General features: G+C 45.3%; 1 protein-coding gene across 2 annotated transcripts; it reads right to left on the minus strand.

The window, feature by feature from the left end:
* Positions 1–1617: 1617 nt before the first annotated feature.
* On the minus strand, positions 1618–26651 carry LOC107396495 (calpain-15). 2 transcript variants are annotated; one of them, XM_015976252.3, is made up of 13 exons: positions 26514–26651; positions 23196–23378; positions 9336–10407; positions 6908–7116; positions 6540–6723; positions 6175–6398; positions 5974–6099; positions 3432–3584; positions 3035–3196; positions 2661–2881; positions 2431–2576; positions 2174–2352; positions 1618–2018 (listed from the first exon to the last, which is right to left on the minus strand). In XM_015976252.3, exons 2-13 carry the CDS (start codon positions 23360–23362, stop codon positions 1841–1843), a joined length of 3021 nt encoding a protein of 1006 aa, XP_015831738.1. In that variant the 5' UTR covers positions 23363–23378; positions 26514–26651; the 3' UTR covers positions 1618–1840. The 2 variants fall into 2 exon arrangements, with proteins under 2 accessions (XP_015831738.1, XP_015831737.1); XM_015976251.3 differs by having other exon boundaries at positions 1745–2352.
* Positions 26652–27666: the final 1015 nt, after the last annotated feature.

Raw genomic sequence — 27666 nt, forward strand, 5'->3', positions numbered from 1 at the left:
TAACCATGGCAACAAGCTGGTTTACAATCGGGAGCAGCTGATTAACATTGGAAAGGCTGAAATAATACCTCAACTGAAGCCACAAATCCCAAATGAGCTAAAACGCAAGAAGCGTGGGTGCAGAGCGGGAGCAAAACGGAGACAGAGAAAGAGGAAATTCAAACCATCTCTTCCATCGATCATAATGGGCAATGTGAGATCACTGGCCAACAAGATGGAGGAACTCCAAGCCCTTTCAAGGACTCAGCCAGAGTTTCGGCAGTTTCGGAACCGCTGGAGGAGATAATGCAAAGAAGGATTCTCCAGAGAATCAAGAAAATGATGGACAACCCTGAGCATTCTCTTCACAAGACTGTCCAACAACAGAAGAGTGTCTTCAGTCAGAGGCTTCTTCAGTTTGGCTGCAACACTGACCGCTACTGGAGATCCTTCCTGCCAACAGCCATTGTAATATACAATAACTCTTTGATGACTTGATTATTATTATTATTATTCTGAGCTACTACATCAATCAATTTCCCTCTGGGATTAATAAAGTATTTTTGAATTGAATTGAATTGAAAGTCGACCCTAAATGATTTACAACAGATATTCCTCAGCAGTGTTGGGAATGTTACTTTAAAAAAGTAATTAGTTATAGCTACAGATTACTTTGTCAAAAAAGTAACTCAGTTACTGAGTTATGAGATTATACAAGTAACTAATTACCAAGAAAAATAACTACTTAGTTACTTTTTTCATTAAAGAATGCAAGAAAAATGGGTTCCCCTCTTAAACTTAATTTACTATAAATGACTACAATAGTGAAATATAAATGACTAATGACTGGAACATAATAAAATATATGTCCAAATGTTTTTTATTAACCTGAATAATTGAAACAAGCACTCAACGGGGGAACTACTAACAGGAGCATTACACTTATCTAGACTATTAAAAGGTCACTGTGTGATATTTAACAAGACCCCAATCAGCTAAAATTTAAAATTGCAAATAGAAACACCTGTAAAGGTTCCTGAGCCTTTAAATGGTCTCTCAGTCTAGTTGAATTACAGAAATGAATGTAATTTTGCACAGCATTTTAATTTTTCCAGGTTCACATAACTGTGCTTTTAGCAGCAGGAATCCTCAGTAATCAAAAGTGTAGCTAGATTTTTTTATTGAAAGCACCACAAGACATTTGATATATTTGCATAGTTTTTATTCTATAATTCTGATGAACGTGAGACAATAAAACTTTGTTTTTCCTGCACGATTAAAACACCCAAGTTAAAGAAAAATGCAGCATTATTTCATAAAGTGCTAATGCTTCCACACAGCGGCTCTCCACCGCCTTCCTAAACACTTGATCTAAACGACTTCCTGTAATAAGACCAAATCCCATCGGAGAGTAAACACCAACGTCTGTCAGAAACACTTGAGCTTCTGCTCTTCTCTCATCGGTACAGTTGGGACGGTTTGGATCTGATGGGAGACTTAAAGTGCATCATGTGGTTTCTAAAAGATCTCATCTGCACGAGTCATTTCTCAGAGGCAGAGCTGCTCCTAATGATCCAGTGTGTTTGTTTGTTGTGCTCAGAGAGAACTGGACTGACTAGAGGTTTTGAGTGGGTTCCATTCTGGGTGTTGGGAATATTCTTCTAGTTTGTAAAACAACAATCAGGTTAAAGTTCATCCCAGTAAGTCTTTTTGTTCTGTCTGCTGAGCAGCTCAGGCTTTAAGAGATGTGTTTCTAGAAACAGTCCCGTGTCTGGAGAAGAAAATAACCCTGTTGTCTATCCTATCCACAGTCAGAAGTTTCCAGTTCCTTTAACTGGTTCTGGCGCTTCCTGTTCTGGGGTCACAGTGGCCGCGGCTGGTGCAGCCCAGCAGTCTCTGGGCTCAGAGCTGGACTGTGCAACGCCTTTGAGGGACTCCAGTTCCCCAGAGATGCCTGAGCAGCCTTCCTGTGAGCCAGTCTGTGTGTGATGGAGAAGCCAGCATTTCCCTCCAGCTGAGACAAAACCACCAGCACCTGCCTGGGAAACAAAGACTCCTGTTACAACTAAACCAGGAATGGAACAAGGAGGAAGCTTCGGTGAACTTTTTAATGTTAGAAAATGAAATGCCGGGTCTTCCCAGCTCGCTGCCTGTCAGACAGGATGGGGTTAAGTGTGCGCTGCACTCGGGGAACCTGTGCAGAGGAGGGATGCTGTCCACGGTTTTCAGGCTGCTGCGCGTCGACACCACATTGAAGCTGTCACTGCAGTCACAGGACACGTGTAGGTGGTGTCTCGGGTGTCGGTTTTCCACCATGACGACAAGCCCCGCCCAGCCATGCGTCAGGTAGTAGCAGGTCATCCCCTCTCGGCCCTAGGAGGAGTTTCTTCATCATATTGTTGCATCATTCCAATTAACTGTTTAACACCAACTGAGCGAAGGCAGCATCACCTCGTGGCGCTCTCCTTTGACCTCGGCCAGCTGGATGACGGCATCAGCCACGGTAGTGTTGGAGGCCGTCACCTGCTCCACCATCACTTGTCTGGAGCTGTAGACCGCCAGAATGTAACCAGGCATGGTGGTTCTGCCACAAATCACTGAAAACACACATCTGAGGCTCATTACTGAACAACACTTCAACACATCATCCCACCCAACAGCCTGTCTGTGGACATTCCCACCTCCGTTCTCGGTGACAGAGCTCTTCCAGTGGTTGAAGGCACAGCTCAGAACTGCGTACTCGCCCGGCTCCAGCATGACATCACAGCCCACGAACCTCCTGACAGAGCGCCGGCTGTGGGCCAGCAGTCGACCCAGCGTCAGAGTACCAGAACTGTCGTAGGCGACACGAAACAACAGCACACACAGGTCCAGCAAGTGGCTCTCTGCTGTGTCCCAGCGCCTGAGGAGACAGAGGGTGAGACAGGTATAAAACCACATTTAGTGTGGCATGCATCAGGAAGAACTGGGTGGGATGCTCAGATCAGTTTACTAAAGATATGAAGCCCGGATTCTGTTTACTGGCCACTAAACCATCAAGTGTCAACAGTCTGACCTGCTGCCCTGCTGGAACAGAGCCAGCTCCACAGATGTCCTCTCCAGAACCGTCACTGACACCACCGTCAAGGGAACATCAGCGCCTCGGGGGAAAGCACCCGCAACACGAACCTCCTGCCAGTCAGAGTGAATCTTACAGATGTCCACCGAGTCAAAGTACCTGATGGGTTCAAGCACAGGGGGAGATCAAGGCCCCTCTCTGAAGATTTTAGCATAAATTTACCCACAATTACTCAATCGGTCTCTGTCAAGCTCTGTGGTTTTTGTCCAACTAATTAAATATCAAAATTTTTGATTAATTAGAAAATCTCAACTCACATTTGGCATTTCAAAATCAAATTAAACTCAGTTTCTCAGATTTTAAACTGGAGATTAGAGGAAGGTTCTCCGTCTACCTGATAAAATCCCAGAAGTCCATCCAGAACAGGCCATCCTCAGCTCGCTGGGCGCACAGCTCTCTCTTCAGGTGTGGAGGCCAGCTGGGCCAGTCATCCCCCCAGGCTCCAGTCCAGGAGAACCGACCCCACGGATTCCTCAGCTGCACCAACCTGAAACACGTCTTCCATTAACCCTTTGAGCCCGTGCGTCACCCAGGTGGGGGAAAAACAGGTGTAGCAGCAAAAGGCCTAGAGCCCAAATTCACATTCAATTTCATGTAAATGTCATCTTTTATATATCAGATTTTCTTTAAATTACTTTCAAGCTTAAAGAATTTTGTGAGAAACACAAGGACACAGGGTTTCAGTTTGAAAGGAAAACTTCTTGGTCTGAAATTGCACTTACTTATAAAAATTAATTTATTGTTTTATGATGTCTTATAATCTTGAATATTGATGTTCAAAATGTTTTACTTGTTTTAAATAACTGCATTCATTATGTATGAGAGCTTTTGTAGTGAAGTGTAACAACACAAAATGTATGAAATTAAGATAAAACTGTACTAGACAGCAGAGCAGAGCCATGGACTAATCTGAAAATAAATAAATTCAAATAATTTTGAAAAGAATTAATAAAAATTTGAAAATAACTGAAGAAATTTGAATTTCACACTTAAATTTAATCATTTACATTTATAAAGTATTTAGGGGCTATTTTCTGCATTGTTTGTTTTACTAGTAACAGTTTTACTTATTTCTATATTCATGTATATCAGGAGTGTCAAACTCAAACTCAAACGGGGCCAAAATGAAACTCTGGGACGGAGTCGAGGGCCAAACTTAATATTTTTTGAAAAAGTGACGGCAAATTTGCACATTTTCTTCATCAACATATATGCAATTTTGAACCTTTAAATTTGGAAACAAACTTATTCCTGCATTAACACTGAATGTGGAATAACCAAATTACACACGAGCAAGTCCGTTTTAAATAAAAGGCATCAGTGGTATTCATTACTTGTGGTATAATCAGCATTTTTAAAATCTATTCAGGATTTATGTTTTCTTGTTTATTCATTTTTCTTATTTTTTATTCTCCTTTTTTCTCCTGTAATACGTGTCATCGCTGCTGTGACGTCTAGCTTTCCCCACTGAGGAACAATAAAGGGATTCTCTATTCTATTCATCTATCTGCAGCCTTTCCACTTCCTGTTTACTGTAGGTTAAATCTTTTCTCACGGGCCAACAACAAAATAAAAATATAATTTTATCTTAAATGAAAATGCAACATCTCACCTGTTAACTTTCATGTTTTGGAGCAGAAAAAGAGCATAAAACCAACATATTGAAAGCTCAGTTTGCTCCACTGGTTTACTGTGATGCTCACCTGTTCCAGCCAGATACCTGCATCATGGGGTTGATCTGAGCTGAGGAGGAGACTCCTGTTGTTTTGTTCATCTTCATCATAATAATGACAACATTAGATGACAACAGGTGCTCACATAGGTTTGTGCTGATGAACATGTCTGAGCAGCTTGACCACGTTGTTGTGTGTCGGGGAGGAAAAACTACAGCAGCCACAGAGTCGTGCTGGTTTGAGCGTGTCGCTGCTCGCTGGAGTTATATCAGCTCTGTCTGGACGTTAGTTGGAAAACTTTCTCTTTCAGTCATGAACACATTACTGAGCGGCTAGAATCTCCGTTCCTGGGCTTCAACATCAGAAAATAGCTGAGTAAACTCGGCGCTGAGTGAGAGGAGTGTTTAGTTTGTCCGAGACAGCGGAGCTGCAGACACCCGGCAGCAGACGCTGGAAAAACACACAAAGGAGGGGGCGCGTCGGCTCCGCGCTGACGCTGCAAAGCAACATGGGAGTTGAAGTCTTTGCGGTAAAATCGGCCAGCGGGCCAGTTTTGATCTATTTTTTATATTTATCTTGCGGGCCACATAAAAATGCTCCGCGGGCCGCATCTGGCCCGCGGGCCTTGACTCTGACATATGTAGTTTAAGGATGCAGCTCGGTTGATGCCGAGTTGGCGACCTTTCTTGTGGAAAAGTAAGTCTTTAAATATAATATAACAATATAAAAACACAACGAGCATAATAAGTGTAAAGCAACGTGTCTAGCTCAGTTTTGTTGGCTAGAGAAGCACATTCATGAATGAGAGGCGTGGCTTTCACCGTAAATGCGGAAGTAAAACGTCTTGGTGCAATTGGCTAGTCAGCCACGAGAAAGTGCCGTCAGATAAAAGAAATAATCCAGACATATACTTTAATATGTCTCATGTAAAATGAACTGCTTTTCCAGTTAAAATTGATGCTTTTTATTTTCATATGTATTAATAGTCATTTTTTTTGTTTTTTTTCCAAAGCGACACACTCTGTAAATATAACGTAATTCATCAGTAATAAAAAACAATGTCTTTCTGGACAATATCTTTTTTATCATATATTTTAAATAAATGTAAAAAAGAAAAACCTTTTCAATATATTTGAAGCTTTTTGCAGTTTACCTTAAAGGTTACAGCATCTAAATGTCTCCAGGTCCAACTTCTTTCCTTACCTGTTTCTGTCGACATCCCGAACATCCAGGACAGAGTACGCATGTCGTGGTCGTAAACCCAAAGACTCGTACTCCGCATCGTCCACTTTCATGTTCCCTCCACCACAGGACGCCCCCATCAGGAATCTGAGAGAAACACAAGCATTACTGCCTGAACCCATAAGAACCTCCTGCTTTCAGGTTAGGTCTTTCTGTCCTTACCCAGCTTCTTTGGAGCTCAGCATTTTGGCCCAGATCAGGTCGGTATCGACGGGTTCTTCCTTAGGGTTGGTGGCACTAACCTGGAGGGGCATCGACTCACACGGGGCCCCGGTTAGCGTAGACAGGCCCTCGATGGCCCGGCCAGCCTGCAGTGAAAAGTAAGAGCCGTGGAGCTTTGCCAGAGCCTTTTCAATCAGAGGTACCCAGAGCTGCCTCCTCTGAGCCTGCAGGGATTGGACACGGATACAAACGGTATAAGTCAGTAAACTTTACATTACATTTTCATTTGAACTATTTCAGTTCTGTCAGAAATTTCTATTTAACCTTGAGCATCCTTTTCTTTGTGTGGATCAGACTTTTCCCACCTGAGAGAAGAGGAGGTGCCCGTTCTCGTCACATGGCAGCATGCTGTCCACCAGAACCGTGGTCCATGAGCCGTCCTTACAGAGGCGCACCTGGTACGCTCCCTCAGAACACATCAGACGGGTCACCATCACCTTTTCCACCAGCTCAGGGCGCTCTGCCAGAACCGCCAGGGCGCTCAGGAACCTGCATCAGGAGTTTAGCAGCAGGTTATTATTGCCTGTTTAAAGGCTGAAATTCACTTTAATGTTAACAGCTTGAGTTAACCTGAAGGAGACACCTGGAGATTTAAATCGTGAGAAAATATGACTTCATTTCTGAAGCATCTTATTGTGTAAAAGCCAGGTTGTAAAATCTGTTGGTCTCTCACCAGCAGTTACCCAGAAGTCCCTGCAGGATGTCCGACGGGCGTGGAGCGCTGAAAACTGACCACTTGACCCCCCGTTCTCGAATGTTGGAGCAGCTGATTTCTTCTGGCCGAAGCCACTTCTTGGTCCGCTGCTGGACGCTGTCGTCCAATGGGAAGCCCACAGACTTGGGACCAGGAGGGAAGCTGTCATCTACAAAGGTCACTCTGTTCTGGGACGAGAAAACACACACAGTCATACACTCATTACAGGAGCTGGTGTAATCCCGGAGCTGATAAAGTATTGAAAAATTCAGCCAATGAAGGATGAGCTGGCAAAAACAAACAGGACAACTGTGCTCAAAAAAAGAGCAACTAATCATTTTTGTCAAAAGATGTGGAAGAAAAGAAAACACACAACAGCTGAACAAACCAAAAACGGAATCTCAGAATAGATTATTTTAATGATTCATCTAACAAAAGAAAGCCTTCTATTTGGATTTGGTAGAATATTTTTTAAGGGCAGGGAGCTAAACAGTGCTAAATACGCCTAAATGACTAGCAAGACACATAACATGCTTGTTTTAGTCAGTGGGAGGAAAGCAGACATATGTCACGCTTTAAAGCAGCAACTGAGATTCTAACTACACTGTAAAACCGAATGTCAGTCATGACTTCTTTTAGAAAAGTCGTCGTCTTCCTCCGCTTATCCGGGTCCGGGTCGCGGGGGCAGCATCCCAACTAGGGAGCTCCAGACCATCCTCTCCCCGGCCACCTCCACCAGCTCCTCCGGCAGGACCCCAAGGCGTTCCCGGACCAGATTGGAGATGTAACCTCTCCAACGTGTCCTGGGTCGACCCGGGGGCCTTCTGCCGGCAGGACATTCCCGGAACACCTCCCCAGGGAGGCATCCAGGAGGCATCCTGACCAGATGCCCAAACCACCTCAACTGACTCCTTTCGATCCGGAGGAGCAGCGGTTCTACTCCGAGTCCCTCCCGAATGTCCGAGCTCCTCACCCTATCTCTAAGGCTGAGCCCGGCCACCCTACGGAAGAAACTCATTTCGGCCGCCTGTATCCACAATCTTGTTTTTTTCGGTCATTACCCAAAGCTCACGACCATAGGTGAGGATTGGGACGTAGATCGACCGGTAAATCGAGAGCCTGGCTTTCTGGCTCAGCTCCCTCTTCACCACGACCGATCGGTTTAGAGTCCGCATCACTGCAGACACTGAACCAATCCACCTGTCGATCTACCGATCCCTCCTACCCTCACTCGTGAACAAGACCCCGAGATACTTAAACTCCTCAACTTGAGGTAGGACCTCTCCCCCGACCCGGAGTTGGCAAGCCACCCTTTTCCGGTCGAGAACCATGGTCTCAGATTTGGAGGTGCTGATCCTCATCCCAGCCGCTTCACATTCTGCCGCGAACCTACCCAGCAAGAGCTGAAGGTCAGAGCTGGATGAAGCTAGGAGGACCACATCATCCGCAAAAAGCAGAGACGAGATTCTCCTGCCACCAAACTCGACACACTCCACACCACGGCTGCGCCTAGAAATTCTGTCCATAAAGGTAATGAACAGAACCGGTGACAAAGGGCAGCCCTGGCGGAGTCCAACCCTCACCGGGAACAGGTCCGACTTACTACCGGCTATGCGGACCAAACTCACGCTCCTCTGGTAAAGGGACTGAATGGCCCTTAACAGAAAGCCACCCACCCCATACTCCTGGAGCGTCCCCCACAGGGTGCCCCTGGGGACACGGTCATAAGCATTCTCCAAATCCACAAAACACATGTGGATTGGTTGGGCAAACTCCCATGCCCCCTCTATCACCCTTGCAAGGGTATAGAGCTGGTCCACAGTTCCACGGCCAGGACGAAAACCACATAGCTCCTCCTCAATCTGAAAAGTTACCAGTACTAATATGGGCTACTAAACTGAATTTATAAATTTAAAAAATTTAAATGAATGTAAGAAATATACATGTTACTATTGATTCTGAGGGACTTTTGCATGGCAAGTTACCGCTGTTCGCTAGTTTAACCTTGACTGAGTTTGGCGATATTTAAGTCACTGTCAACACGCACGGTTCAAGTTTTAGTCACCTGTTCAAAACAATCAGATCTGTGGAGCAACTTTCTCGTTGCCGTGCAATAATGCTCCCAACTACGCCTCCGTTCAGCTAAAACAGATAAACAAATAAATCACAGAAGCAGCTACATATAAGCGTCTCTATTATCATCAAACAAACAAATAAATGTTTTAAAACTTCAAAATAAAATAAGTTATGGTTCAGAATTAAAAGACAATGTTTTGCCAGTTTAGTTCATTACAGGGATTTTAGTAAAATATCCTGAACCCTTCATGTTTCTAAAAACTAGAAATCTGAGCCGATATTTAAATGTGGAGTTACAGTTTGATGTGTGAGAGTCGCTGGAGAGACAAACCTCTCTGCAGAAGCTGATGATGTTCTCCCACAGCTCTCTGGCCTCCTCTTCATCACTCTGTCGCAGTGCCTCCACCAGCTTGCTCTCCTTCCTCCTCTGTGATGTCTGTTTCAGATGTATGACGTGTTGTTGAGAAGAGTTACAGGCCAGGCAGTGTTTGTCCTTGACCCTGTTGATGAGCGTGCATGCTGGACATGACCACTCCTCTGACTCTGAGCTGATAAGTGCTGCAGCTGGAAACGTCACGGTGCCGCCTGATGCAGGAGACAGAGGTGACATTTCCTCCTCGAGGATGCTGAGCCTCCTGCCGACCAGCAGCTCTGCTTGGGAAACAGCGAGCTGTGAGGTTTTTGCGCTATTTCCCTGTGTGAGGTGAACATCTGATGGAGGAATCTCTCTGCGGCTGCAGGGAACTGGATCATTATTGCCCGAAGGCGGCTCACTGAGCTCTGTAGAGTTTGTGTTTGGATATGAAGCTTCCACTGGTAAACACTCTCCTCGGGTTGATATGGAGAGTGAAAGTGCCGCCGCTGCTGCTGTTGCTGCAGCTTCTGGCTGCTGAGCTGTCGTCTCTCTGCAGACATCAGGGATGACCAGCGCCTCAGCTGGGATCTGAGGCAGAGACAGTTTCCGTGGTCCACCGCAAGCAGAACAGGACGTAGAGGCAGGTGTGTTCTGCAGCGTGCACCTCCGACAGTCCCATCCCGGGCTGGTTTTATCTGCACCTCCTGGCTGATTCTGGCTCTGCTCTGACGGTAACCTCAGGGGTCCGGAGCAGCTGCTGGAGCGCTGGGGTCGCAGCTGGGGCCGAGGGGAGTCGAGTAGCGGGTTCAGAGGTCGAGTGTAGCCGCACAGAGAGCAGGCCAGGCTTGTGGGGTGGTTGGCAAGTGTGCAGCAAGGGCAGGACCAACCAGCATCCTCCTTGCTGGTCCCAGGCCACAGCCAGCGGGTGTTGGATCCTCGCCGAGGGGCTTCACAGATGGAGCAGCGGGGGGCACCTGCTGAGTTGAGGAAAGTGCAGCAGCCGCAGGCCCACTGGTTACGCTGCAAGGGCACCGAGCCAGAAGAAAAACTGCAGGGAAACACAACACAGAGTTCATATTCAAATCTGATATTTAGTTTTTCTACCTACCAACAAAAGGTGTCCTGTGATCCAATCAGACTCCTCAAACACAGAATAAGCTTCAGAAGTCAAGGAGAAACTCCACATATTGTTTTGTGTGTTGCAAAACTCTTAACATGAAGCCAGGCTGAACAGATGTGTGTGCGTCTGTTTTAGCAGCCTGGGGGGGCAGAAAATTTAAAATGTATGAAGACAGAATTTTAAAAATGGCTGTTTCTTTTAGAGCATCAAAAATGGATCTTAAGTTATTTTTCATCAAACACAGAGATTAGTCCTCTGACAGACTAAACATAAAAACATCACAGCCCATAAGATTGATGCTCACAGATCATCAGCACTGCTGAAATCCAGCATGGAGGAACTTTGACAGGATAAACTGCTTTATCATCTGTCCCACATTTTTCTCTATTTAGCACCAGGCCTCAGACCTACCGCGGCACAAACTGACTAAAAGAGGAGCTTCTGACATCAGAACTCATTGAAATATCATGGTCTGCATCCTGCGTCCCCCTCATGTGTCTCCTTGTGTTCTCCATCCCACTCCAGGTTTTCCCCTTAGGTGTTCTTCTTTGGTTCATGTGCCCCTTTAGGTCTCCAGCTCCCTCAGGTTCCCCCGTAGTGTTTTCTGATGCAGTAACCCCATCTCTGTTGGTGTTTTTCCTCTGGTGTCTTGTTTTCAGGTTCTAGGAATTCACTCATCTGTAGATTTATTTTACCTAGTCAGTTTTCCCCACTCAGTTAATTGGTCTCACCTGATCCCTTCCCTTTCCTGATTGTTTCCCTTTGTGTATAAAACCCTGTCTGCGTCTCATTGTGTTGTTGGTCCATTGTTTGTGTCAGTGTTGTCTCTAGGTCTCCAGGGCAGCCTTTTAAGTGAGCTCTTTGTCTCTAGGTCTTTTTTTTTCATACTGGGATTTTGGATCTTTGGTTTTGGCTTCTCCATCTCCAGTGAGTCGTGGAGGACGGCTGCTTATACTGAGCCAGGATCCTCTGGAGGTTTCTTCCTGTTAAAAGGGAGTTTTCCTCTCCACTGTCGCTATATGCTTGCTTAGTATGAGGATTGCTGTAAAGACTCTGACACTAGTCAGTGACTTGATGCAACCTGCTGGGTTCCTTATATAGGAAACATTTTTTCTGATTGGCTCAATGAACTGACCTGAATTGGAATGTTTATTATCAATCAATCAATCAATCAAAAAACTTTAATCATCCCCGAGGGGCAATTGTTTCAGTACAGAAGAATTGGTACTGTGGTCATTTGCAACAAGAGTCGTGCTACCGTGAATGTGAAGGTCCTTGAGACGACTCTTGTCGTGATTTAGTGCTATATAAATAAACTTGAATTGAATTGAATTCCTGCCTTTTGGATTTACTTTTGGACAATCACTCCTAATAAAGGATCTTACATTTATTCCGACTCCTGCCTTGTGTCTCCCTGGTTCTGCATCTTGGGTCCTAACCCCCCCCCCCCCCCCCCCCCTCACAGCGTGACAGAAACATACAGTTTTTCACTTTCAAACTGTTTTTGTCTGAATTGTTTTTTCTAAAAAGAATTCTAAACAATGACTTCCAGTCAGAATAGTACCATCACAGGACGTTGCCTGGATGCAAATTTAATAAACAGAAAACAAGTTCTCAAATCAAGTGTATGAAATTTACTTTGATGTACAAATAAAGCTGCCATATAAAAAAAACATGTCATTTTTGCTTCCATAGGGGTCAAAGGGGTCGGGTGAATTGTGAGATGTCTGAACATCGGCTACAGAAGCTGGCTCTGGAAAATCACCTCTTTGGTGGGGGAAGAGCCTGAGCTGGTGTGTGGGGTTGACATACTTGTAAATGCGGCCGCAGGGTTATTGAAGCCTATCGTGGCGGTAACCACCAAACCCGTTGGTGAACACCGGCAGTTAAAGATGCTGTCAAGCTGAAGAGAGTGTCCACTCGGGTCGTTTTGGCCTGTGGGACTCCGCAGCTGATTGTCACTGGCAGTCCAGGCAGAATGCTGCTCAGTTGGTCGCGGAGGCAAAAACCTGGACATGGCAGGAGTTCGGTGAGACCACAGAGCATTAGTTCCACATACGTTCGAAGAGATTCTGGTCCAAGGGTGGATAAGATCCACCTGGAGTGTCTTAAGGCTCTGGATATTGACAGGCTGTGTTGGGTGACACAGCTCTGGAATATTGTACAGACAGTTGGGGCAGTTCCACTGGACTGGCAGACCGGGATGGTGGTCCTCCTATTTAAAAACGGGGACCGCAGTTTGTGTTCCAATTACAGGGGGATCACACTCCTGAGTCTCCCTGGTAGTCTATTCAGGGGTTCTGGAGAGCAATGTCCATTTCATAGTTGAACCTCAGATCCAGGAGGAGTAGTGTGGTGTTTGTCCTGGCCATGGAACACTAGACCAGTTCTGTACCCTTAGGGGGTTTTAGAGGGTGTGTGGGAGTTTGTCCAACCAATCTACATGTGTTTGGTGAATTAGGAGAAGGCATTTGACCGCGTCCCTTGGGGGGCCCTGTGGGTGGTACTTCAGGAGTATGGGGTAATATGGATTGTTAGGTCCTTGTATGACCAGAGTAAGAGCTTGGTCCACATTGCCGGCAGTAAGTCGAGCTTGTTCCCGGTGAGAGTTGGACAGCCCTTTTTCACTGATTCTGTTCTTTTTTTTTTTTTTTTTTTACCGTGTCCTGTCTGGCTGTGAAGCAAGCAGAATTGATGTCTGAATGCTGGTGACAAGCCTTACAGATTTATTCTCCGGTGGAGCATCAAAGCGTTTGCTTTTAATGTCACGCCTGATACTTAAAACTTTATTGTTATTGTTGTTGAATGCTTTGTAATTCCGACCAGACACGGAGACAGAGGTGAAAGAGAAAGGAAGAGAAAAGGTGGAGAGAGAGAGGGGGGGGGGGGGGGGGGTTTCCACAAAAATAAACAATGAACAAGAGTCTGCTTCTAGACCTGCAGAAAAAGACAAAAAAAAAAACAAAAGGGCACAAAAAAGGGACACAACAACAATACAACAAGATCTACCTATCACTGCGTCAACTTGATGAAAAAAACAAACAAAAAAAAAACAATATATATATATATATATAATCAACATTGCTTAACTGAAGAATCACGATAATAAATCACAATGCATTAAGTGCCCCCCATAGTCTTAAGACATGTGTTGAACGTGCCCAAGCCCATACTTTTGAGAGCACCATGTGAGCACCTGTGTGTGTACACGCGCTTGTTTATTTAAGGTTTCTCTATAGGAGCGTCCAACAGAGAGTGTGAGGGACCACAGATCTGCCCCCCAAAGATGCGCAGGAGACGGGGGGAGCTCCAAGTCCCAGAGATCCAGGCGTTGCCCCAGAATGCAGGAACCCCAAGGAGACTGCAACCAGAAAGGCCCCCGCCCCCCTCGAGAGGCACAGAGGATCGCCCCGGGGGGCCACAACCAGCAGCCGGCAGAGTCCCTGGAGATATCAGCGGCAAGCCCACAGGCCCGCCCGCAGCCTCCCACCCCCTAGCTGGCCGAGCCCGGGAGCCCGGGACCCAGCGACCCGGGACCCAGGGGTGACCACCCCTGCCGGGGACCCAGCAAAGCCCAGGGACCCAGACCCCACCAGGCAGCCACCGGGATCTATCAGGCAGATGCCAAAATCTTAAACCCCCAGACCCGGTTGCCACGAACACTCAGGCAGACCATGGCACAAGCCCCCACACCAGGTGTGGCAGGGGGAGGGGGGACAAAGATCTATATCATCAAGAGAAGTTCCAGGAGAGGGGAGGACCCAAAGGCCCCACCTGACATATACAGTCATACACAAACACAGTCACACACTCCCTCCCTCATGCTCACACATGCACATACAACCCAAGACTTACAAAAATGCACGCCGGACACTCACTCATGCTCCCCATACACACCCTATTAACTCTGGTCCCGGTACTGCTGCACATGGGGTACAACCATCACCGGTAACCAGAGTTTGACCCTTTCTGCTGGGGTGCTGATGAGCAGGCTCCCCGCCCAACGCTGAGCACAGCAACCCACCACCCCAGACCCCAACCAGACGGCCAGATCTCCCTCCTAGCCTCCAGCCCCAGGAAGCCTAGCAACAACAGAGGTGGCTAAGACCCCTAGTCTCCCTCCACCTGCTCCAATATAGTGTTGTGTGATCATGAGGTGTATTCCATGGCTGTGGTGAGTGGGCAGTGCGGGCATCATCCGGCATATGCCAGCTGATGCCACCACACCACCCCACTTACACCCTCAGCCATCAGTGTCTAAGTGCGGTTTAAAATTGGAAGTGGGCACCGGCACTCGGGAGGAGGCTGAAATATCCCCCTGCCAAATGCCGTTGAATGTGCTCACTCCCAAGGCCCTAAGTGTGTGTTTGTGTGGAATGTCGTCGGTGGAAGTGTATAAGGTGCAAATAAAATTGGGGGGCAGGTTGCCACAGGAATGCGGAAATGGGGTCCATACCCGCACTCCCTGACTTGTCCACCCCCCAAGGTCCTATGTGTATGTTTGTGTGATGATGTGAGGGAGCAGGAGGAGAGAAATATGCGGGGATGGGGAGGAATGGCTGGTTGGGCTTAGCCCTCCAGGGAGCCAGCTCCCCTACTGGCCCCAATAGGCACCTCTGTTGTCAAACTGCCACCCAGGGCATGGAGACCCCAGCCCATCCTGCCAGGGCCCAAAGCAGCAGCATTACAGAGCCTCACGGAGTCCGAGGGCACCAACCCAGCCCCACCCCAGCAGAATATCTATGCATGCGCTGACGGCCGATCACCGGATACACGGCAGCGTTTGAAGCTGATGGCAGCTCGTTAACAAACATCCACAAACAATTAAGACACATTTTCGCCTAATTTATTTACTGACAACGCAAAAAATAATCTGCTAAGTATAACTCACTCAATCTGGAGGTAAGTGAAGAAAATTCAGAAAGTTTGTTAAATTATATTGACGAAGTTTTTGAGTTATTCGTCATGGGTCCGAAGAAATCAGCAGCTGAGGCTGAAACACCTGCTGGGACCAAGAGGAGCCGTCCTCAGGACTCGCCTGAGGCCTCATCTACCCGTAAGGACATATTAGAGTTATTAGATTCTATAGATAAACGGCTTCTGGGATTTGAGGGGCGACTTCATCTGCTCGAGGTTCTTCACCAGGAGTTTCAGAACCTCCGAACATCTCTGGAGTTCAGCCAGGAGCAGGTTGAACGGCTCGCTGCTGAGAACGCGTCTCTGCGGGAGTCTGTTTCTTCCCTGGAAGAGGGAATGACGCGGATCACCCAGGACAACAAGACTCTGAAGGAGACGGTTTTGGACCTTCAGGCCCGCAGCATGAGGGATAATCTGGTGTTCGCAGGTCTGCCGGAGCAGGCGGGAGGGGCGGAGAACTGCGAACATACAATCAAGAACTTTCTCCAGACAGAAATGAAGATTCCAGAAGAAACGATAAAAAACATCACATTTCACCGGGTACATCGCCTTGGAGCTAAAAGAGGGGACAGCAGAAGACCTCGTCCCATCGTGGCTAAATTTGAACATTTTAAGCAGAAAGATCTTGTTAAAAGTCACGGAAGAGAGCTCAAAGGAAAAGATTTCAGCGTGAATGATCAGTTCCCGAAGGAGATTCTGGATCGGCGCAGGGTCCTCTTTCCGCTGCGTAAAAAGTTTATCCAGGATGGGAAGAGAGCTGTCATCGCGGTGGATAAGCTTTATGTGGACAATAAACTTTACAAGGAGCGAGGAGTGACTGACTGGCTGTATTAGCCCAACATCAGGTCAGACATTTATTATTCTTATCAGGATTCACTGGGTTTGATCACGTCAGGATTAAACAGCTGCTAAATCCGTTTTGTAGATGATAAGATCACCTGTCCTTCACCACCTTACACCCCATCACCTCTTCTTTTTAGTTCTTTCTTCTTTTTTTAACCTATATCTGTATTTTCCCTTCCTTTTTACCTGCTTCTGTACCTTTACACCTGTATGGCACAACCACACAACTTTCCAACACTGCGTCAGACTAGACACACACACACATACACACGCACACACACGCACACACACACACACACACGCATACATACACACACGCATGCATACACACGCACGCGCGCGCGCACACACACACACACACACACACACACATATATATATATATTAAATTCACAGCACAATATCATAATTTATGCGTCAAATAATACAACCACAAACACTGTTGGATCGTTATTATTATTATTATTATTATTATTATTATTATTTACTTTTCTGTTATTTATTAACATACTATTTATACATTTATATACTTATTCCATCTTATTCACATGAAGGCATCATATTTTAGCTACTCACACACACATCTATGGGTGCACTAATGTTTGTCTCATGGAGCGTACATGGAGCTGGCTCCATAGAGAAAAGATTAAAGATTTTTGATCAGCTAAAGAGTGCAAGCAGACGTAATATTGTTACAAGAGACTCATAGATCTGCCACATCCGCGATGAACTTAAAACACCTGAGTTTCCCAGCATGTTCTCTGCCTGCTATAACTCTAGGCAAAGAGGTGTAGCTATTTTAATACACAAAAACATCAATTTCACAGTATTGGACACAGTTTCTGATCCAGAGGGTAGATTTATAATGTTAAAAATATCTGTACAGAACCAACGCTTATGTATCGTCAGCATATACTGTCCAAATATTGATGATCCTCCATTCTTTCATAATTTTTTCTCTGTACTCTCCGAACACTTGGACTGTCCACTTATGCTAGGAGGTGATTTTAATTTTTGGATGAATTCCTTAACAGACAGGCTCAGTACAGCTGGGACTCAGCGCAATTGGCAATCCACTAATATAGTTAAACAGTACATGAGTGATTATGGGCTTTGTGATGCATGGCGATCTCTTCATCCTAACCGTAGAGAGTATACTTTTTTTTCGCACGTCCATCACTCTCACTCACGTTTGGATTATTTTCTAGTCAGCAGCTCATTGTTGGCTGAAATTTCAGACACTGAGATACACCCCATAGTTGTCAGCGACCATGCTCCGGTTTCTTTAACTCTGGTAAATAAAAAGACAATCCCACCAAGCAAAAACTGGAGGTTTAATACATCACTGCTTAAAGACGAAGGTTTTATTGATTTTTTTAAAAAGGAGTGGGCTTTATATTTAGAACATAATGACCTGCCTGGAACATCAGCACCTATTCTTTGGGAGGCAGGAAAGGCAGTGATGAGAGGTAAAATAATATATTTCTCATCACTTAGGAAAAAAACAGAAAACAAACGTATTCAGGAGTTAGAGGAAATCATCAAGTCTTTAGAGGCATCCACAGAAGAAGAGTCAATGAGCAAATTACGTAAAGCTAAATTAGAACTTCATAGAATTATTGACAAAAAGACACAATTTTTAGCACAAAGACTACGAATAGAAAACTTCGAACATAGTAATAAATCAGGTAAATTCTTAGCTAGCCAATTAAAAATAAATAAAGAGAAAACTACCATATCTGCTGTTAAAGACTCAACCGGGAATATAGTTAATGACCCTGAAAGAATAAACAACACCTTCAGAGACTTTTACCAAACGTTGTACTCACCACAGATAAACCCATCAGATAATGAGATCAATGAGTTCCTTGACAGGATAAAACTTCCTAAATTATCAGACAGCCAAGTTACAGTCCTGGACTCGCCACTAACATCAGCGGAGCTCCAGGAAGCCCTTAAATCCATGACTAATAGGAAAGCTCCAGGTCCAGACGGGTTCCCAGTAGAATTCTACAAAGAATTCTGGATCATTCTGGCTCCAACATTTTTCAGAATGGTGAGGGAAATCGAAGAGAGCGGCAGATTACAGCCGAACATGAATTCAGCCAATATTAGTCTCTTGTTAAAACCAGGCAAAGACCCAGCATTTCCAACCAGCTATCGCCCAATTTCTCTTATTAATGTTGATCTCAAAATAATTTGTAAAGCCCTGGCCAAAAGATTAGAGAAGGTAACCCCCTTCATAATACACCCTGACCAAACTGGTTTCATTAAAGGTAGACAGTCATCCACAAACTCACGTAGATTACTTAATTTGATAGATTTCTCTTACAGTAGAAACATAGAAACTAGTATATTATCTCTAGATGCAGAAAAAGCTTTTGATAGAGTTAACTGGAAGTTCTTATTTGCAACTTTACATAAGTTTGGCTTTGGGAACTTCTTCATAAACTGGCTACAAACATTATACAGTTCACCAATAGCACGTGTCAGGACGAACGACCAAATATCAGCTAGCTTCTGTCTTCAGAGGGGGACCAGGCAGGGATGCCCACTCTCCCCCTCACTATTTGCTATCTTTATCGAACCACTAGCAGCAGCAATTAGGCAAACAACAGACATTAAAGGGATAAAGTGTAAGAAAATAGAACATAAGATCAGTCTTTATGCAGATGATGTTTTACTCTTTCTCCAGAATTCTCAATCCTCTCTCTCCCAAGCAATAGAACTGATAAACTCTTTTTCAAGAGTTTCAGATTACTCTATAAACTGGTTAAAATCCACAGTTCTACCAATTAATTTCTCATTTTTCAATTTGCTTAATACACAATTGGAGTCAGGGAATATCACATACCTGGGAATTAATATCTCTCCCAAGTTAGCAGATCTAACCAAACTAAACTACATCCCACTTTTAAGGAAAGTGGAAGATGATCTTGCAAGATGGAAATCCTTACCAATATCACTCATGGGGAGAGTTGCTACAATTAAAATGATGGTCTTACCCAGAATAAATTACTTATTCTCGATGATCCCAAACAAGCCACCAGCTGACTGGTTTAAATCTCTGGACTCCTCAATTACTAAATTCCTTCGGCAGGATAAACCTCCACGAATTAGCCTAAAAACGCTTCAGAAGACCAAAGACAGAGGAGGACTGGATTTACCCAACTTTTATTATTATTTCTTAGCCAACAGGCTGCAATATATACCAAGATGGTTGCAAGATAACCCATTAGATGAGTCCTGGTTAGATATAGAACAGACACTTTGCAATACGATAGAGCTTTCAGACTTACCATTTATTAGCTCAAGCATAAGAAAACATGAAAGCTTTAAAAGTATTCGTATCAGCACTTCTCTGACAGCATGGTGGGAGTATCTTAAATGACAGTCTTCACTAGTACCATGCAGACGCACACCTATCTGGAACAATCCTGACATTTTGCAAAACAACAAAATGATGAACCTTCCGGACTGGAAAAATAAAGGAATCCTATACCTGGAACACATATATGAAGGATTGGACTTCATCCCATTTAATCAAATAGTCTTCCAATTTGGAATGGATAAGAATAGCTTTTTAGAATATCACCAAATTAAATCTGTAGTCAAACAAAAATTTAAGCTCAATAAAATAGAATTACAAACGCCACCAAGGGTATTAGACTTTTATAATCTCAAACCCCCCAAACTACTGTCTAAAGTATATAAGACACTGTCCAAAATAGACGATAGAATAGTAATCCCTATTGAAAAATGGGAGGTGGATCTATCAATCAGCTTTGACCAGAACTTCAAGGTCCCAAACTTGTTTAAAAACTTTTAAAATGATCAGACACCCCAATTTACAATTAATTCAGTACAAAATTCTACACAGAGTACACTATACAGGTCATCGGATGTTCAAGATGGGGTTTGTGTCGTCTGACACCTGTACTCTGCACAAACAACGTTCCTGACAATCACATTCATGCACTGTGGTCCTGCCCACCTGTCCAGGAATTTTGGGGTAGAGTATGTGAGGATCTGTCAAAATGTCTGAAATGTCATATCCCAACTTCCCCCTCTCTTTGTTTACTGGGACAGCTGCACGATGTCCCGATTGAAACATCTTTGGTTCACGTGGTTCTGACTGCCATGTGCATCGCTAAGAAAACTATCCTCTTGAATTGGAAAAATAGAGAAACTCTCTGCATTAACCAGTATAGAAATCTTTTGTTAGATCATATTGCACTTGATATAGCCTCTGCTTCCACTTCAGATGAATCTCTCTGGGCTCCTTTGATCGGTTCCATCACATAGCGAGGGTGGGGGCCATTGATGTTGTCCTGCGGGATGGTGTGGGTGGGGGGGTGTGGGGTCTGAGTTTGGAGTATCCGGATGTTCCCTGGAGGTGGGTTCACTGGGGGTGTCTGGGACTGGGGGGCTGTTGCCCCCCTCTGGAGGTGCTTGGGTTGCCTCGGGGGGTGGACTGCTGGCAGTTGTGAGTGGGGCCCCTTGGGGATCTTGGCGGCGGCCATGGGTCACTGCCTGGCGGCTGCAATACCCCTGGGCGGGTCTGGGTGGGGGCCTGGGGGCTCGGGGTTTGGGGGTGGCCGGCCCCGTGTGGGGATCTGGGCGGGGCCTTGGGGGTCGGGTCCTGACATGTATGCTGCCGGGAACAAGGCAGGAACACGCAGCAGTGCCTGGCCCGGGTTCGGGGGCATCAGGTAGACCTTGGCTCCTCTGCCGTTCCATCACAGGGGAGGGGGAGGTCCAGGACGGGGAGGACCAAACCTTACCTGGATGTCCCATGTCTTATATATTCTGGAAGTTGTGCAAATGCAGGGGTGGGCATAGATATTCTGCTGGGATGGGGCTGGGTTGGTGCCCTCGGACTCCGTGAGGCTCTGTAATACTGCTGCTTTGGGCCCTGGCAGGATGGGCTGGGGTCTCCATGCCCTGGGTGGCAGTTTGACAACAGAGGTGCCTATTGGGGCCACTGATTCTGTTCTTAACGTTAATGGACAGGATGTGTGAGTGCAGCCAAGGTGATAAGGGGTTCCGTTTTGGTGGCATAAGGATCAGGTCTCTGCATTTTGCTGTGTGAAGCAGGTTGAATGAGAATCAACTCCTAGGTCTTGAGTCTGAAAACAGTAGAATACCTTCTCCAGGTCAGGGATGAGGTCCTTGTTCAAGTAGGAGTTAAAAGAGCAAGTCACCCCCAAATCAAATTTTTTTTCTGATAAACTGTATAAATGTGTGTGTAATCGTGCTGCAGACACGCATCGTCAATAGTTCTGCACTTTAGTGCATTTTAGTTAAAATTTTAATTTTCTGCCTAAAGCTGTCAGTGATGTGCTGTTGTCAGGTAAAAACTCTGCAATGCAAAATTTAAATCTGCCATGGCTATTGGCTAAAAGGTACCCTAGAATGTTAGCTGGTACCATATGATGTCACAATGTCGTTGTGAGCCTGTGTGTGTGTGTGTTTGTTAGCGGCTCCGCCCTCTCGGTCTGCTAGGCAACAGCATCTGTTGCATTTTTCAAACAGGAAGTAGGAGCGGAGTAATACTCTGCTAGGGGGTGACTTGCTCTTTAAGTATCTTGAGGTCTTGTTCACAAGTGAGGGGAAGACGGAGTGCAAGATCGATAGACAAATTGGTGCTGCATCTGCAGTGATGGGGCGCCATACCGGTCCGTCGTGGTGGAGAGCTGAGCCGAAAGATGAAGCTCTCGATTTACTGGTTGATCTACGTTCCTACCCTCACTTATGGTCACGAGCTTTGGGTAGTGACCAAAAGAATGAGGTCACGGACACAAGCGGCTGAAATGAGTTTTCTCCACAGGGTGGCTGGGCTTTCCCTTAGAGATGGGTTGAGAAGCTCGGTCACATGGGAGGGGCTCGGAGTAGACCTGCTGTTCCTCCACATTGAGAGGAACCAGTGTCTCAGGCATCTCATTAGGATGCCTCCTGGATGCCTTCCTGGTGAGGTTTTCCGGGCACGTCCAACTCGAAGAAGACCTAAAGGAAGACCCAGGACACGCTGGAGGGTCTATGTCTCTCGGCTACCCAGGGAATGCCTTGGGATTCATCCGTAGGAGCCAAGTGGCCGGGAGAGGGAAGTCTGGGCCTCTCTGCTTAGGCTACTGCCTCGTGACCTGAGCACGGATAAGTGGAGGTAAATTTGCAGCCATCTGTAAGTAATTTTAGAATTTGGCTGTGATTTAAGAAGTGTCATTTGTGGATCATTCTGAGGTTTGTTTGTGATGTTTGTCCATCTCTTGACAAATAATGCGAAGACTTGAGTGAGTTTTACAACGATGCACATGTAGCAAACCTTCAAAAAGCTCCTCTTGTAGAAGATTTCAAACTTTCTTCCTTTGCCTCTTACTTTATGCTCCGCATATTTATTCAGTTTCACAATTCATGTGAGATGTTGTATTTTGATCTCTGAGCCTTCAGATGTAAATTCCCAACAGGAAGCTCACATTTCCAAACTAGTTCAATCACCAAGGTTTTCCCCTGCTTCGTTAGATTTCCAGTCAGCGCGTAACTCGACTCCCAGCTGAGCGTGCGGGAGACTGAGATGACACTGGGATGAAAATGCTCTGTGTATGAAGCAGAGATGCAGTAATAATTCATAAGGGAGGCTCTGGTTTGGTTGATATCACAGTTCATAAAAAATGTACGATAATGAGTCCAGGATGTGCTCATAATTGTGGAAAAAGTTCAACTTTAATAGCCTTTTTGTTTATTGAATCATGATAACTAGTGACGCTGGTTATTTTAAAAAGACCCATCTTTGATGTTTTTGGATCACATTTAGAGTACTGGTTTCTGCGCTAAGAGCTTGTTTGTCATATTTACAGTTCTGATCGTTTCCTCTTTGTTCTAGGAGTGGTTCTGCTCTCTGATTTTGTGTTTGATTCTTTCCAGTTTGGGTGTTTTCCTGTCCTGTGGCTGTTTTTCACCTGCGCTCTCGGTGTCGACCGGTCCTGGGGCGCTGCCGTGGGATGAAGCTGCTCTGGCTGCTCCTCAGACATCCCATGATGGGGGAGGGAGGCAGAGCTGCTCCCCGAGGTGCAGCATCGCCCTCGGCATCATCAACCAGCGAGGACGAGGAGGAGGAACCTCCCATGATGCTGTGGGCTCAGCTGAAGAGGGGAAAGAATGAATACTGGTGTTTAGTGATAATTGGCCGTGCATGGTGTCTATCGAGAAGCACAACGTCCTCAAAGAGGTTTTAGAAAAGAAAGAACTGAAACATCTCCGTCTGGCCCAAGCTTCTCATCAGGGCTGTTCAGGAACAGCTTTGGTTGGATTCATTTTGGGGAAAAGCTCCTCCAGGATGAACCGTGTGAGGCATCTGTGCACACATTCAGGCTCATCAGGGATCTTCAGGAGGATTCAGAGTCTGACCGAGTTTCTTTTCAGCCTTGGGTCCTCATCAACTGAGAAAATGCTCAATTCTAGATATTTTCCCAGGGAATTTCTAAACTTTTATGGTTCTATAAAGTCCAGAGACACCAGTTCTGTTTTTGATGGTTGACACAAGTTTTCGACGCTACAGCTCTGATTCTGAGGACTTCAAAAATACTTAAAATCTAATTATCAGGAGAATTCTGATTCTGTAAGTTTAAACCATTATTGCCAGCAGGCATGAACATTTAGTGATGGTGCATTCACAAGCTGAACAACAATCAGTCTTTTGCGTTTCAGATAGTCCGGTCAGTACGAGCCCTTCCAATTTCTGGTGCCTCCTAATAAAGTTACAGCTCTACCTAAATCCTCTCGGCCGCTCTGGTCATCGAAGGATTGTCGGCTAGCAGTGCCCACATCATGCTAAAGAAAATCCAGACTCTTTTCATGTGTCGTTCCACAGATGTGGAAGGACCTACCAAGCCCTGCTAGAACAGGGACTTCCTTGTCGATTTTCAAGAAACTCCTGAAGACCCAGCTCTTCAGAGAGCATCTTCTAAACCAGGACCTTCCCAGCACCCGTCCCCCACTCTACTGCACACTAGGGATGCACCGATGGATCGGCATTTGATCCCAATCGGCCGATAGCGCCCCTATCGGTTTTGATCGGAGTTTTCAAAATAGATCAAAGCAGATCGATCAGGTAGGGATGTCACGGTAACCGGTGTAGCGGTAAACCCCGGTAAAGAAAAGTTGACAATAATAATAACCGTCTTGTTTAAAAAAAAACTATATTATCTCAGTGGATTACCGTGGCTGCGGTGTAGGCGCGGTGACCCTTACCAGCCACCGTATCGTCTGCTGAAGTTGCCGGCGGCACATGCGCACTTTGTTGTTTACAACCAAAACTTTCTTGAAGCTAAAGCTGAAATAATGGCCAAAGGAGGAGACGGCAGTGCTCAGGAGGACATTTATTATCCCTCAAAGAAGACAAAGTGGGAAGTACGGGCGTCTTTTGGATATTTGAAGAATGCCGAGGGACAGTTTATAGAAGACGGCTGTCCTGTTTGCAGCACGTGCAGAAAAAGTGTCTGTGAAAGGCAGCAACGCTTCAAATCTCATGACACTTCTGCGTGACCATCACCCACAACTCTACAGTCAACGCAAGGCAAGCTAACGTTAGCGTTTTAGCTAAAATGCGTGATCCAAGGATTTGGGTTGAGGGAGAATGCAACGAGTCGCTATATAAAGCAGCCGCAGCGCCGCTACCTGCATATAAACCGTGTCGCGGACACCCCCATGTTGAAATGACGCTATGCATTACGGGGCTCCCAGGGGCAGATAAGAGTTGGTCTCTCTCCGAGAATAATTATGAATTTAACAATGATTACTGCCTGATGACATTTTCCCACATCTACAAAGCTCACTGGAAGGACACAAACCGAGGACAATATTTTCCTGATATAGGGTTTATTACTCAAGTAAGGGTAAAAAAGTATCTGATTAGAAGGCTACTTGAGCACTGAGTATCATCTGGTCTAATATTTTTAAATGATGACATCAAACAGACATAAAATGAGAAGTTATGGGCAAATATTGGTATTTTAAAGACTAAAGGGGAAAAATGTAAACAAATAAACAACATAATTACAAAATAACACATTTTAGGCAAAATTTAGACACAAACTGAGGACAATATTTCCTGACATTTATTTAGTTGTGTGAAAATGTAGCACGTTTAAAAAAAATACAGCGATAATACCGAAAACCGTGGTAATTTTGGTCACAATAACCGTGAGGTTAAATTTTCACACCGTGACAACCCGAATACAGACCATTTTAGATTAGGTTACATTTCCTTTATTCCCAGATTATGTAGTTTGTAGCACTTATTATAATGTTGTAGAAAATTTCTGGCCAATCCACGTGATCGATATCGGTGATCATCGTTCTTTGATATCGGTATCGGTGATCGGCAACAAAAAACCTGATCGATGCATCCCTACTGCACACTCCACGTTCACTTCCCTCTATGATTGATTATGCTGCCTCACTGCCATCTTGACCATTGTTAGCCTCAAGGGCAACCTGCTGGCTTGATCATCACCTGTAAGTCACTTTGGACAAAAGTGTCTGCTAAATACATAAAGTCCTGCATGCTGGTTTGAGAGCATAAATGTTTAACGCTCTGATGAGCAGCAGGAAGTTTATCTCTAATAGAGCTCATAACAGCATCACTGACACATTTTGCGAATAAAAGGAAAGTGCTGCACATCTGGACTCGCTGCTCCAGCCAGGGATCCTGATCCACACAGACTTCTGCTCGGTCCCAGAACTCTGGTTTCAGTCGCTGCAGAACTGTGCTGATAACCCTCTGAGCAGCAGCACAGATGTCCTAACTTTGCTGTTTGGTTTCAACTCTTGACAAAAACCAGCTGAATAACAGAACCATCTCGGGAAGCACCGGACCATAAAAACCTCAGTGAAGGATTTCATGTGGGATGCTGCCTGCTGGCTTCACCTTCCTCTTCATCACTTTGTCCTTGAACATGACTCAAAGTCCGTCAGACACACAGGAGCTCCAGATGACTGCAGGACACAAGCTGTCCACCAGAGCGTCCCCACCCCCCCCCCCCCGTCTCGGATCGTTTCCAGCAGACAGAACAATGACGGGGGGGTTGCGTTTGTTAAAGAATTAAAGCAAAAATAAATCCGACAGAAAACTGAAATAAAATCAGATGTGCGCGAGTTCCCCTGCGCTTCACTGCAGATGCTGCTGATGCTGAACTTCAGACGCACCTGCGGTAACAGCCGCAGGCTGCGGCACGAGGACATGACGTCACGCAAAGCTGCAGCAGAAGAGGACTCACCTGGTCTCACCTGGCCCCAGGCAGGACGGCACGCGCGGAGGAGACAGGGAGACTTCGGTGTCCTCTGCCGGAGGTCTCCATGCGTCCTCTGGTCGGTGAGCAGCAAGCAGCACCGCCACTGGCGTCAAACTACTCGGAAGCAGCCCAACTTCCTGTCAGGAAATTCAAAATAAAAAACAAACCCGACAAGAAAAATAAGTCTCTCTTCCTCTCCTCTCTTGAAAATAAAAAGGACACCGGGTTCGTGCAAAAAACGACTAAAAGTATTTCATCAGCATTTTCTGAATTTCTTAACATAATTGTAAAACTCAGATTCAGACCGTATTTCTTCCTATTTTACTTCCAATCAGCAAACCCAAAATTAACACTTCCTAAACGTCTGACTGGTAAAACGTTTCTCTTCAAGTATTTTTTTTTCTTTTAGAAAAGAAACTCGTTTGAAATAGCTGATACCGCGAAGATGTCTGGCTCACTGAAGACAAAAGAATCGAGGAAAGGATCATGAGTTTTGTTTAAAATGTCTTATTTTGAAGGGATTCCTTTTACCAACTCTAATTTAGGATGATTTCCATCCCGTGGACACGTTCTCCTGGGGCACATTTTCAGGACAAGAGTCATGTAATGATGAACTATTTAACAGATTTATTAGAAATTAAAGATTAAAAACATCTTTCAAAATGTTTATTTTGTTTTTTCTTTTTTTTAGAAACAGAACTGAGTAACCTGCTGATCAAGAAAACTAATGAAACAATAGGTCATCCTTCTCAGGTGGTTTGTGTTGCTTCTTTTTGCCTCCTGTATATTTCTTTCATCTTAAAAAAGCCTTCCTGTCTCATCGCCAGTTGTCTCCGTCTCTTTTCTGTCCTGCAGGGATTCTTTGACTTCTCTGGTTGGTTTTTTGCTTTTCATGCCGTCTGAATTCTCTCAACACGTTTTGATGTTTTTAGGTTTCGTCACATCTGTTTTTCTGTCATCTTTAGTTTGTGACTCCATGTGTTTATTTAGCATCTTTTTATAAATTGTGTTTGTGTTCATGTTTAGGCTCAGACATTTGTGTCTGACCGCCCTCTGTGCCTCGTCCGGGGCCCTCAATGCCCCTCTCCTCCTGCCTGTGGCTCTTTCATCACTCATCTGAACTCTTATTTAGGAGCAT

The sequence above is a fragment of the Nothobranchius furzeri genome, chromosome 5 (genome assembly GCF_043380555.1).
Source record: "Nothobranchius furzeri strain GRZ-AD chromosome 5, NfurGRZ-RIMD1, whole genome shotgun sequence".
Taxonomy (NCBI): domain Eukaryota; kingdom Metazoa; phylum Chordata; class Actinopteri; order Cyprinodontiformes; family Nothobranchiidae; genus Nothobranchius; species Nothobranchius furzeri.